Source organism: Rhagoletis zephyria, unplaced genomic scaffold (assembly GCF_001687245.7).
Source record: "Rhagoletis zephyria isolate East Lansing unplaced genomic scaffold, Rhagoletis_zephyria_1.1 Rzeph_scaffold_00945, whole genome shotgun sequence".
NCBI classification, from domain to species: domain Eukaryota; kingdom Metazoa; phylum Arthropoda; class Insecta; order Diptera; family Tephritidae; genus Rhagoletis; species Rhagoletis zephyria.
The window spans coordinates 157,667-171,077 of record NW_016158029.1 but is presented as its reverse complement, the minus strand read 5'-3'; the positions used below and the strand labels follow the sequence as shown (position 1 = coordinate 171,077).

Here is a 13,411-nt window from a genome sequence, read left to right as displayed (position 1 = left end):
CTAGATAGTTCCTGTTCTGAGTTGGTAAAGCGTTACCTTTCCTAAAGCCTTCTCATGCGAAATTTGAAAGAGTTCGCTTTGCAGCCTCTTCAACTGTATGCTGCAGTGGCCAGAGTTCAAGAATTACCTCCACTAACATTTCGAGTTCAGGATAAAACCCAGATACTTCACTTCTGTGAGGACGTTGACGGCGGCCTTATCCAAAGCTAAGTTGCTCATCACCTTGAAATTTATTTTCCTTGCGAAAAGGACGATGAAGGCGTGTATCTACCAGCACACATGTGTGAAAAGTAGAAAAAGGAACAAATTATTTAACGCTAGTAGCTTAATCATTTAATGTTGCATACTTATAGGCCCATCGGACACGCAACAGTTTTAAAATGGCTAAACACATTGATTTTTCTTATAAGGTTCAGTGACTTTATCAGATTTCGATAATTTGAAAGCAGTATAAAAAGATTGGGCAAATTGTATACCAATCGTGTGAATGCATAAATGTATTTCTTTATCGCAATCACGAAAAACAAAATTTTAAAATTTTTCAAAAGAAGTTCCTTGTATTGTACCAATGGTGTGACTACAAAAAAAACGCCCACTGAATTGACTAGATATAAAAATATTTAAACTTCCAAGCTCCCAAAAATATTGAACCCACATACACATACTCTGCTTTCGAAAATCTGCATTTAATTATTGAAAATACGCTTGACCTTCCAAATTCTCTGCCAGTATCCGTGGCCATACGCCTACAAAAGGAATAAAGGACAACAATAAACAATGAAAATACACTTATCATGCATAGCATTTATCTACATTGTGTGTGTATTATTTATTTATTGCTGTGCGTAGCATAGCATTGCGGCACATTTAAAATTAATTTATGCCCAACAACACATGTCTGCATAATTAAGAATGTCGTCCGGCCACAGAAACAGACACTAAAAAATTTGAATAAAATTTCAGCCTGGAGCTTAAATTGTAGTGCTTCAGTAAACAGACCTAAACATTTTGGCTTGCATATAAATATTTTAGTCTTTAGCAAATTCAACTTACCCCTTTGCATGCCTCTTTGGCCTCTTTGCTCAAACTCTTCGGATAGGAGACATTGTGATCGGTGATAGCAGCAAACAATTCTTCCTCATCTTCACCGTCGAAGGGCGGCTGGCCAACCAGCATCTCGTAGAGCAGCACGCCGTAGGCCCACCAATCCACGGATTTGCCATAGGGTTGATACAGGATGATCTGTTAAGTGAAGAAAGAAAGCGATGAATAGAAATTTTAAGAGAGGCCAAAAGGTGTGAGGAAAAGTATTTGAATGTAATGGATTTTGGAACGAAACTACGTTGTGCCTTGTTAAGGAAGTTCATCATGGCACACGACGTTGCCACTTGCCAATGAGCGCATGAAACAAAGGCCCCATTGCGAACGACGTTCTCAGGACGCATCATCTCACAAAACAACGAGGCCAAATAGCCACAGAGATCTTGCTATTTAACACCATTGGACTTCTTTATTTCGAAAAACATATAGTAATACCATGAGAGCTTTCCCGAAATAAAGAACATATCCATTCATCCATCCATTGGACTCTTTTCTTTGGGACTACGTGAAAAGTATAGACTAAATATGCTAATAATCTGGATACGATTCCATTAGCTCGTTTCTGTAACTTTTCTCTCTACTGGAAGAGAATATCCGTCATTCTCTACTACTCATTAGCAATAGAGAGCAACAATATATATGAACTCGCCTTGGTAGCGAATTGTTACAGGAACGAGATACACAGCTCAAGAACGAAATTATAAGCATTATAAATGATATACAGCTCCAACTATGACAAACAGTTATGTGTAGAAAATTTCTATATGCGCATCCTATGTTGCCAGAGTCGTGGTGGGCATTTAACGGACATTGCAAATAAATGCCATAGACTAAGAAAGAAGATGACATAAATAAACCGTTCGACATATTTTCTTCTGTTTTATTTAAAAAAGAGAATCTGAGGTCTTACTGAATCACCCTGCACAAAAATCAAAACCCTGTTTTCGCTAATTCCAACTCCCGCCAAAATAATTTACTGCTCGTTGACAATATCCGCCCATAAAATTCACATTCGTTATCTAAATTGTTTCAAAAATAAAATATAAATTCGACATGCCTTTTTTTATAGTAAAACTCGCTCATACTCCCACGTGTCTATCGACTTGGGCTGAACTGATTACTGTCACACGCACAAAATTGTGTTTATCTTTGAAATGAAATCGAAATTGTTGACCCATTTATGTAGCTGCGAGTCATAACAATACTCACGCAAACGCTTATAATAGACATTCGATTAATGTCACTCACCTCGGGTGCTATGTAGTCGGGTGTGCCGCAAAATGTCTTTGTTGTCTTATCGCCAATAATATTCTCCTTACACATGCCAAAGTCGGCAATTTTAACATGACCATCGGCATCCAAAAGGACATTGTCCAATTTCAAATCACGATATAAAATGCCTTTGCTGTGCAGATAGAAGAGACCGGCGGCAATTTCAGCGGCGTAAAAGCTAGAAGCAGATGAAAAAAAAAAGTATACATTTGTAGTTAAAAGGAAAATGAAATAAAGAAATTTGTAAAAAGGATACAGTAATAGTGCAAGAAAAAGTAAGTATCTCTGAGATTGGCCACTTCACAAAGGTCAGCCACTTTACAAAAGTCACTTATCAGAGGCCAGTAAAATCTACGCAGTTAGAGAGTGCTCAGTTGTGCTTATGTGTATATGTGTGTGTGTTTTGTTATTTGCTTTACCAATACTTACACAGCCACTGGCTCCTTGAATTTTCCGAATTGTTGTATTTGAAACATCAAATCGCCACCATTGACGTACTCCATAACAAAGAAGAGCCGGTCTAGTGTTTGGAAGCACGAGTGCAGCTGCACCAGGAATGGCGGCTTCTCGCCTAACGCCAGCACACGCTTCTCAATCATTGTACACTCGACATCATCGTCCTGTATGATGACATCCTTTTTGAGTATTTTAATGGCGTAGAGTTCCTCTGTGCCTTTGCGTTCGGCCAGCATGACCTGTGGGAAAAGATAAAAAATAATAGATATAAAAAATTAAAGTACAGTGTGTAAAAATAAAAAAAGCTGTATAAAAGTAAATTAAAGTGTGTACCCTACACATTTTCAATATTAAAAACTCGGAATTTTATTAAGAAATTTTATATAAGTTTTCAATAAGTGTACACATATGTACACACGTGCACGCACACACACACATACATGAAAAATACAGTGAAGTCTCGACATAACGAACATTGATAAAACGAAAAACTCAATATAATAAAATTTTTGCTGAATCCCCTGAAAAATACTCGTTGTTGCGAAATTTTCCACACAAAAATGCTTCATAGATGAAAAAAAGTACGACCATAACAAAGTGTCGACTCATAGGCCAGTATATAGTAAATTCTGAATATGTTAACGGTTAGATTCCAGTTATAAAAAAAAACAAAACTTTAAAAATTTTTGCATTTTTCGTTTCACTGAGGTTTTGATGTTCTATAAATATAACGAAACTATCGACATAACGAAGCATTTGTTCAACCCCTTTAACTTCATTATATCGGGGATTCACTGTACAAATATTATCTGTCATGTATAAAAGTGTCAACAAATGCATTTTATTATCATTTTTATTCTCCTTCTCTCTCTCTCTATTTCCCTCACCTTGCCAAATGAACCCTTGCCCAGCACTTTGATGAAATTGAAATCCGTCGCACGTATCATATCCTTTTTGGATGGTGTCTGTGCATTTGTATCGCTGCGCATCACCAGCGGTTTCTTTTGTGATGATTTCTATGAAAAAAAAAAAACAATAATAATAATAAAGATTGCCATTTTCATTTCAAATGCAACGCACCCGCATTTGACTCTTGAGTTTAAGCAGATCCTGTGTGGCATCAGCGCATGGCACATTATAGTATTCACCTTCCTCTTGTGTGAGCAATTTGAACCAGCCATCCGCGGGGTTCTGGATGAAGAACGCAAGTTGGGAAAATTATGAAAATAATATTTTTTTAATTACTCACCTTAATAATTTCAGATATGCCAAAGGACAACGCGCCCATGAAATCATTGCGCGATGTACGATCCCAATCCCAGACCTCGATGAGTACGCGGCGATCTTTATCTTCAGGTTTGAGATCACTATAAAGAGAAAATGAAAGGTGGATTTAATTTTAACTAAAACCTTCGAACGGGAAGTTCGGCAGAAGAGGAGAAATCCGAGAGAAATAAAAAATACCAAAAAGTTTTCGAAAAGTCTGACCTTAAAAAGTAAATCGCCACTTTTATATTTTTCATTTCCTTGAAAATCATAAAAAGTAGTCTGTAGAACTGAAAATTACATGTAATCTTGAAGTTTTGATAAGATTTTACTTAACCAAAGGTAGGGTTAAAAGCTTATGCGTTTTTTTTTATATATATAAACCCATAATGGGAATTGGGCCCATAAAATTTTAATATGTCTTGAAGTTATTGAAATTTTAATTCCAAACGACCTGCGCAAAATTATTTAAAAGGAATAGTTATAAACTCTAAAAATTGTGCAATAAACGCTTTCACTTGACAAAACAAAACATATTTCACTATAAGCTTTCACGCAAAAAGAACTTTCCACTAAAATGACAAGCTTTCACGCATAAGGAAATAGCTTAAACAGCATCACATTTGCTGAACTGTCGTGCTTTTTAGTAGCGCTCATTGTTTGAGATACATACTAAAAAATTAAAACTTTTTATATTTTTTTCTAATATACTTCAAATAATTTTGCATACGATATATTAAGGTGGTCCTAAAACTATCAATATCTAAATTTTAAATGGGGTTATTACAATAACAATACTGGGATATCCTTTTATTCTGTACGTAGAACAAAAAATTTTAAAATTTTAAACACATTTTTAGGAGTTTGAAAAAATATTAAAAAAATAAATGAATAGCAAAATTCGACAAAATTTTTGAAACTTATTCATATAAACTCATAAAATCGCTGAGTCAAAGTCAAAGTTTTGTCGAATTAAAAAAAAAAATAAATTGTTTAATTTTTTTAAAACCACCCTACTGTACATGTGGACAAATATTATTACTCACTATTTGATGGTTTCATTCCACACAGGATTCAGACATGCCTTAATTGTACGCGTCTTTTTCTTTGACTTTTCATGCTCGTCTGGAATCAGTTTGACTTTGACATATGGATCGCTGAGACCATTTGGATCCATTGGAATGAGATTGCGGCCTTCTTTGACTGTAATTTAGAGAAAACCAAAATTAATTAACTATCTTTTTGTTTGAAATGTGTGCGATTAAATATTCTCTTAAACCATCATAAAACTTTGGTTAATCTACTTACTTTGCACCGTCAGCAAATTCTCCTTCACATTCAATTCCAAATTGATGCGTCCGCGACGTTCAGTATGATCGCAACCACATAAGCTCGGCACATTCTCCTTACAGCGGGCATGAACGTTCATGTCACATGCTGCAGCACGAAATCCAAACCAACAGGTCAACGAAAGTATGTGAAAGCAATAGTTATAAAAAAAAATAATTAAAAAATAATTAAAACTATGTACTTAGTATTGTTGTTGGATGGGAAAAAGTTTCTGTACAACTTTTAGCTGCAATAAAAGAAAAAAACTTATTCGGACGAAAAGCAGAGCGCCAAGTGAAAGTTTAAAAGTAATAAAGAACATAAAAAGGACCACACACTCGCACGCAAGGACATTTTTAATACAATCAACAAAAATACGTACGCACACTTACAAATGCAGACGATATAATGGACTTGCAAAGGTACGAGAAAAGTATATGCAATAATCCTAGGTTGCTCCTTAAACCGACGCAGATATCAGAGTAGAATTTTTTTTATTATATGACTTACCTGTTCATCCTGTACGCAATGACTATTTTTTTATATTTATGTATTTATCAGACTACGTAAAACTCAGATCGATTTATTGACTAAATAATAAAATATATATCATAAAAAAAATATTTTACTTTATTGAAACTCTGAGCTTAAGGCAGAATCTCTGTGAAATAGTTTCATAGAGAAATTAAAGCAAGTCTTGGAAATTATGCCAGTTTCATCAATTAACATTTAAAATTTCTCATGCCACTTAGACAGTATTATTAGGCATTTTAAAAATTATAGCAGCATCTATACCAGTTTCATGAATTCTGATTTTATTTATTTGCAGCAGGCAGTTTTTTATAACAGTTAGAAAATATTATTAATATGTAGAAAAATTATAATGGCTCTTAAGGCACAGTTTTTAATTTGTGTTGTTTGTAGGTTACAACAAATAAGACCATTTTTTAATATCAGATTTACAGTTACAAAGTTTCTTTTTCCATTGCTCCTCTCCATTCCATTTTTCATCCGTTATTCCACTTAAGTGCGCGGCAGAAACGAATGTACAGAAAACAACCGAAAATTGTTTTGAAACGGATACGTATTTGGCTGTTTTTCTGATTTTTTTTTATTGAATTTTTCGTTCAATACGCTATCCTTCTGCACTTCGCCGATGCTTTTTCATGATTCGGAAAAAATTTAAATAAGGAAGCGGCATTCGAACCCGGCAACTTCTGAAAGCTAACCAGCATGCTCCTCTGCACGCTCAGGTACTGTCGACTACGTGTACATACTTTCAAATGTTCAGCTTAAATAAATAAAATACAATTATTGCTTTCAAATAACATCATTATTTTCGAACGTTTTCCGGATACGAAAACTAATGACAATTTAGTCGTTTCGTCTTCTTTTCCGGGTAAGCAAACTGCACGTTTTTTGAATGTATTTGGATACGTAAATAAACTAAAATTGTAGTCGTTGTGCTTAATTTTGCCGTTGCCAATAAAATCTATTAAATTCTGTAAAAAAAATTTATTTTGTAGTAAGAGTTGTTATACTTTGGGGACTACATATGTATATATATGATTGTACTCTGGAATGGTCCGGTAAATAGTTGCGCCCTTTGTACAGTTGTTAAGCCAGTTAGAAGTCGGACTAAATTTTCGGCTCTGTAGTCGAAAAGCTGAAAACTTTAACAATTTCTTCCGAGTTTCTTTCGAGGGGTGGTGCCTCACGCACATAATTCATTAAAGATTAGATAGGCTCAATTCCTATAAAACTAGTAGGAGGGGAAAAATAGTATCTCCACAGCTTGCAGAATCTGACTGCAGTTCTTCCTTTAGGGGCCTACAGCGCAAATAGTGAAGGGGCTACTGATTAAGCCCATCACATTTCCCAGCCTAAGATCATTACCGAGCAATTTGCAGTTAGTAGATTTTACAAGTATTTCACTCAGCGCGGAAATTAGACCCAAATGCTGTAAAGCAAGTCGACGACGATACTATCTTGCTATAATTAATACTCAGCCCAGCTTAAAAATGCATAGTTACCTACTCACATTTATTTAAAATCAATAGCAAATAACCTAATTCAAATGCTCAACACGGGAATTGGATTTAAATTAACGGAAATTATAATTCAAGTCAAGCTAACTGCCTAGTGGCGATGAGAAATGCCGATATGTATTAAAATATATGCACTGCAAAGATTTTGCTGCTTTTGCTATTTACAACTGTTGCTGCAATAACAAACAATTTCAGCTAACAGTTACGGTAGTTGTAAACGTCGCAGCGTTAAAGGTAGTAGATTCTTCGGCCATGCATTGCACCCTTCGCAAGGGCCAAGCCAAGCCAAAGCCAACTTTCACACAGGTTCGTTGCATTGCAATTCAATTGTGCATTCGATTCAATTCATTGCGATTTGATTGGTTGCCGTGCGATGAATTGGAATTTTGTGCGGAAATTGAAAGCTGAATGAATGTGCACGTTAAACACAAACTAGCTAGGTTGGAGTACATAAATATGTAAATACATGTGTATATGTATGTATACAATTGTACTGCAGCAACAGGTCGTATATGTAGTATGTATGCAAGTAATCACCTTGTTCGAAAAGTCTCTCCTATTCATTTGTATTGCATGCATGCACTGTCCTGAAGCTTTTTTTTATTACGACTCATCCAAACAACAATGCGGTATAAATTTACATACAAACTTACATACATATGTATTTATTGGTAGAAACAAATTTATGTATCTACAATAGCTGTTTTTTTTTGCTAAAATTATTAGAGCATGTCTAATGCGCATTCAATGCTGTTCGAGATACATCTCCGACCATAAAAAACGCTCTGTGTAGTTATTATAAGAATTAGAGTATGCATGGCTTGTGGCTGATATCGGGATAAAGAGCTGCAAAAAATCCTGTAACAAAAGAAATAAAGTGGTAGTGGTAGTGGTAGCAGAAATAGTTGTTAAATAGCGTGCAAATAATGGACAGCGTTGAGAAGTTGTACGAAGTCCATCAAAGGAATGGCTTTTCACGCATCTAAGTCGGCGAACGTGAAGCGAAAAATGCATTCTGAGTGCCGCTTAAAGTGTTAAAATAGTGTTATCTATAAAAGGATGCTTGATATTAGATGTTGGGTTAGATATGTGTACCAAATACATATATACAGAAAAAAAACCAATTAATAAACCAAATTCAAAAGAATGAGCATCTCTGCCGGCATAAAATTTTATACCAGTTTATACCAGTCCTCAGACCAGTTTTACACCAGTTTTCAAAGCACATTCCTTTAAGATCGTCGAAAATAAACAGTTGGTGAAAATGTTCATTATTTATACCAGTTAAAAATAACACTTATAGCAGTTCTATCTTTTTGTATTATATTGTTTTTTATGCATTTCCTGAAAAAGTTAGTATTTAGTTACATATTCGATACATTAACTTTTTATACCAGTTTTAAAATTTTGTTTTAAAAAGCTAAAATGAATTTGATTCAATTAAATGTTAACACAGTTTTCATATGAAATTACTCATTTGAAAATTTATACTAGTTTTTATACCAGTTTGAAAAAGCATAAATAAAAAAGGCGAGACTAAAAGTTGTTAAATAACAGCGATTGTACATGTATGAGTAACATCCTTTCCTGCTAATATTTCATATAAAAAATCTTTGCGTATTTTCGATGGACCACTCATTCCTTTTTTATTTAGTAGCTTATTTTTTTTTTTTGTAACAGAACAGGCTTTAACACAAATTAAAAAAATTTAAACAGAATCTGTTTTTTTACAAGCTTTTATTGTGTTGCACCTGCGTATATTCAAATTTCGCAGTCAATCTTTAACCAACTTACCGATGATTTAGAGATTTGAAACTTCACACTTAGCTGAGAGTCCGATTACAATCTATGTAATATGAAACATGAATTAATCCGCTAGGTGATACAGGTGTCGAGATATCTGAAAACCCTGTATTTATGGTCCGATATTTGTTCACAGTTGTAATAAATATTACCTACATGAAAAGCAATAACTCCGAATTAATTTTGTCCGATAGGTGGCGCAGTATCAGAGATATTTGGAAAATCCGTATTTATGATCCGATTTGTTTCATATTTAGAACATATATATATTACTTAAATGGAAAGAGACACCTCCACAAAAAGCTTGTGTTATACGTATTTTTTTTTAATTAGTTGTTTAAATNATGAAAAGCAATAACTCCACAAACATTTTGTCCGATAGGTGGCGCAGTATCAGAGATATTTGGAAAATCCGTATTTATGATCCGATTTGTTTCATATTTAGAACATATACATATTACTTAAATGGAAAGAGATACCTCCACAAAAAGCTTGTGTTATACGTATTTTTTTTTAATTAGTTGTTTAAATTTTTTCCCTGTTCTAGTTTGACTTTTTCCAACAAAAAAAAAAAAAAAAAAATTTGGAATTATTAATTAATTTTTGAGAAACCATCAGGCTTGTCGAAAAGTGACGTATATACGGTTTATGGAGAACTTCGTTAAACGTATTTCGTATTAAATTATTAAATTGGTTCGCAAGATATTCGTGATTAAGTGGAACTGCCTTTTGTTTTAAGTCGAATAACGGAAAATTGAAAAACATCTCGAAACCTTATCAATAGAAAAAAATAAACACGATTTTCAGAATCAGCAGGCAATTATGGTTGGGTACAGGATAGGGACATCCGTGGAACCAAAAATAACTCAAATTTGTGATCCAGTGTTATTTATTTATGCGTGCATGCGCATCATGAAATACTGGTCGAAAAATTTCTTATTGCTTTCGCTATGATTTCAAACCCAAAACCAATCAATTCTCTATTCAATCACCCCAAATTTCACCTATCTACCCTCTGAATTCAGTATTGCACACACAAACTTACTTATGTACTTATCAACATACATAACTGTGTAATAGAACAATGTACATATGTATGTCTATTTTTGCCCCAGCTCACATCACTTCACTTTGCACTTTGTGTTTCACTCATTTTCCTGACTTGATGTTGCCCGCTTTTGCCTATTGGCTATTATTACCATGAATTTCCATATACTATTCGTACGAATTTGTTGGGCAGGCATATGGGTCATATTAGCGAAATTGCCAAGCCATGTGCAAAATTAGTTTTGTCATCTAACGCGGTGGTGCGGTGAGCTAGGATGATGGAGTAGGGTATGGAAATGGCTAAGGGCTTGAGTGCTAAAATGAAAAGCGCAGACCCATTTAACCAACCGCTCGGGGCAACTTACTAACCAACAAAGTATAGCGACAAGCTTGCTACACACCCACAAAGCCTTTGAAATGAAAGGGTATAACAACAAATGAACCCGCTAACTAACCGCCAACAACCACACCATGACAAATGGTTTGTCATCAAAACCAAAATTTCATATAACAAAAGGCGAAGCCAATATGTGCTTGCTTGCTTGCTTGCTGTTTTCCGCCAACTAAACGAGGCTCATCAAGGGCCAGTAACCTTGGGTGTTGCGCTGCTCTGCAAGGAGTGCAAATAAGCAAAGCAAATATTGGTATGTACAAAACAGTAAGTATAGAAGCAAGAAAGGATACACGAGAAAGACAAGTCAGAAATTGTGGTTATCAGCATGAAAATTCACTCGACAGTTAGTTGTGCTGTCGGTTACTCTTTACGCCAGAATAATGAATTCCTCCTGTTTGTTATCAGTAAATAGTGACTGGCATTCATGCCATTTTAGGCATTCAGTCATTTGTTGAGCTCTTAAGATTGTTGAGTGCATTCTGTAAATTTGCTGAGAAAGTACTTGAGCTGCAAGAAGACGCTGTTTACAGAGTGCATACATACATATTTACTTTGCGTATAAATAGAGTGAATATGTAAATAGGAAAGCCTGAATCAGCAGATATACATAAAGTGGAAGGTTTGTGTTTAAAAGAATAACAATTTTTTTAAGTGTGCCAGTTGAAGTGGTCTAAAAGTAAAAAAGGTGAAATAAGGCAATATCGTTAGAATCAGATAATTGGCACTTGCTATTTTTTGGGTCAGCAAAAAAGTCATAATTTAAAAAATTTGAACGTTATAAAGAAATGTTTAAAGCCATACTTATGAGAACAAAATTGTGGAAACTGGAATTAAAATTAATGGCGGTGTATTTGTGTCGGACGTTACGCAAAATGGAAGCTATTGTGAAAGGCCATCAAAGTCAAAAAATGTCTGCAAATCGTCATATATGGAGAACAAAATCTAAAAAATTACTTTGAAGAGAAAATTATTACGTTACGTTCGGGAAATTACTTATCTTTTTTGCCGTGGAGAAAATAGATTTTTTGAAAACGATATATTGATATATTATTAAAAGATCTAGTACTTAAAACTAAGGCTATTCAGAGTTTTGTTTCAAGAAGTAAAAATGTAAATACAATTTTTTGAATAAGTATGAAAGGAAATATGAATGTAATATACAGGGTGTCATAGACCACCAGTCCACCCCTCTAAAATGGAGGGAAATGTTTTTTATTGAAAAGCCGCGAAAATATGACCTACCAAATCAGAGATGCTCCATCTTTTGGTGGTATTATCGACTTTCGGTTTCGACCGGAGGTGGCTTAAACTGTCCATTTTTTTTTTCAAATTAGACATACATGTTTTTACCACGGATTCGGTTTATGGGGATAAAAATACGTAATTTTTGTTAGAAAATTTTTTCTCAGAAGTGATTTTTCAACCTCTAAATGATCTTCGAGCATCAACTCGTGCTAGATTTCTGGAATGAGTAAAATTTGTTATTGAAAAACGAAAAAATATGAATTACCAATTCGGAGAGGCTCTATCATTTAGTTTCGGGTTTCGACCGGAAGTGGATTAAACAGACCAGAAGTCCATTGTTTTAACTGGAGATCCATTCCGAACGAAACCGGAAGTCGGTAATACCACCAACAATTTTCAGTAAAAACCATTTTCCTCCATTTTAGAGCGGGTAAACGGATGGTCTAGGACACCCTGTATATTGTACTATGTTATTTTTTGATACAAAAAATGCGAGAATTTGAATGGAATGCATTTTTACCGTTTTTTGTTGAGTATTTCTCGGATTTGCCCATGTATAAAAAAATGTGTGCAATTGATTTTAAAACTGGTATAAACTGGTATAGATAAAATATCAACTTTAAGCAAATAATATTGTTATAACTCCAAATTGTCTCCAAAGGACAAAAAAAATGAGCAAACCAATAAAAAACTGGCATACAAATTGGTATAAACTAGTATAATAATAAGAACTAACCATTACCGTAATGCACTTTTAATAAGTTTTGAAAAAGAAAAAATATAAAAAAAAATATAAATAAAATATTTCCAAACCGCAATTAAAAACTTGTATAAAAATTGGCATCAACTCACAGGTATCGTAATATAAATATTATTATAACTGATATAAATTATCGTCTTAATTTGGTCTCAGATAACTCCAAAATGCAAAAATAGATTTCGAGCAATTAGTATAAAAAGTGGTATAAAAAACTATTTGCCAAAATGAAGTTTTTATCAAACTATCATTAACATGAGAAAAATGTATTTTAAACGTGGTACTAAATAGTGCTGATTCAAAAATCTGTTACAAACTTCTTAGATTGTAAAGCATATTCTTTACTCCATTTAACTTCTGCTAGAGATTTCACCTCTATTTAATTCCCAATGGTCTCAACAAATTGCCGTTATTCTAACTGCTTCCCTCTCAAATTTCCATATATTTTATTGCTCATACGAGTATTCTACGCGCATATCTTCATTCTCAATGCAAAAGGAACTATTTGACAACTTTTCAGAAAATAATTTTTTTTTTTAATTTTTCATTGGCATCTTGCGAACAACTGCATAATCACTTCCTATGTAAATCTAAAAAGTTTTTTGCCACTCCTGTAAAATTCCAAATTTGTCGAATAGGACCTTTTGCATTGATGGCCACGATATATTCTTGTTGTATTTTCAACACAATACA

The 13,411-nt window shown here is 34.1% G+C and overlaps 1 protein-coding gene across 1 annotated transcript in view; it reads right to left on the bottom strand.

Annotated features, from left to right (window-relative positions):
• Positions 1-137: 137 nt before the first annotated feature.
• Positions 138-13,411, bottom strand: part of Pkc53E (Protein C kinase 53E) — a gene marked incomplete at its 3' end in the record, with an annotated part of 91,647 nt that continues 78,373 nt past the window's right edge. Inside the window, exons 5-13 of the mRNA XM_017614993.1 lie at positions 5,404-5,532; positions 5,142-5,298; positions 4,079-4,196; positions 3,910-4,020; positions 3,717-3,845; positions 2,803-3,068; positions 2,350-2,551; positions 1,054-1,242; positions 138-267 (exon numbers count right to left, since the gene is read on the bottom strand). Coding sequence (XP_017470482.1) covers positions 138-267; positions 1,054-1,242; positions 2,350-2,551; positions 2,803-3,068; positions 3,717-3,845; positions 3,910-4,020; positions 4,079-4,196; positions 5,142-5,298; positions 5,404-5,532 — 1,431 coding nt within the window. The remainder of the gene's footprint in view (positions 268-1,053; positions 1,243-2,349; positions 2,552-2,802; positions 3,069-3,716; positions 3,846-3,909; positions 4,021-4,078; positions 4,197-5,141; positions 5,299-5,403; positions 5,533-13,411) is intronic.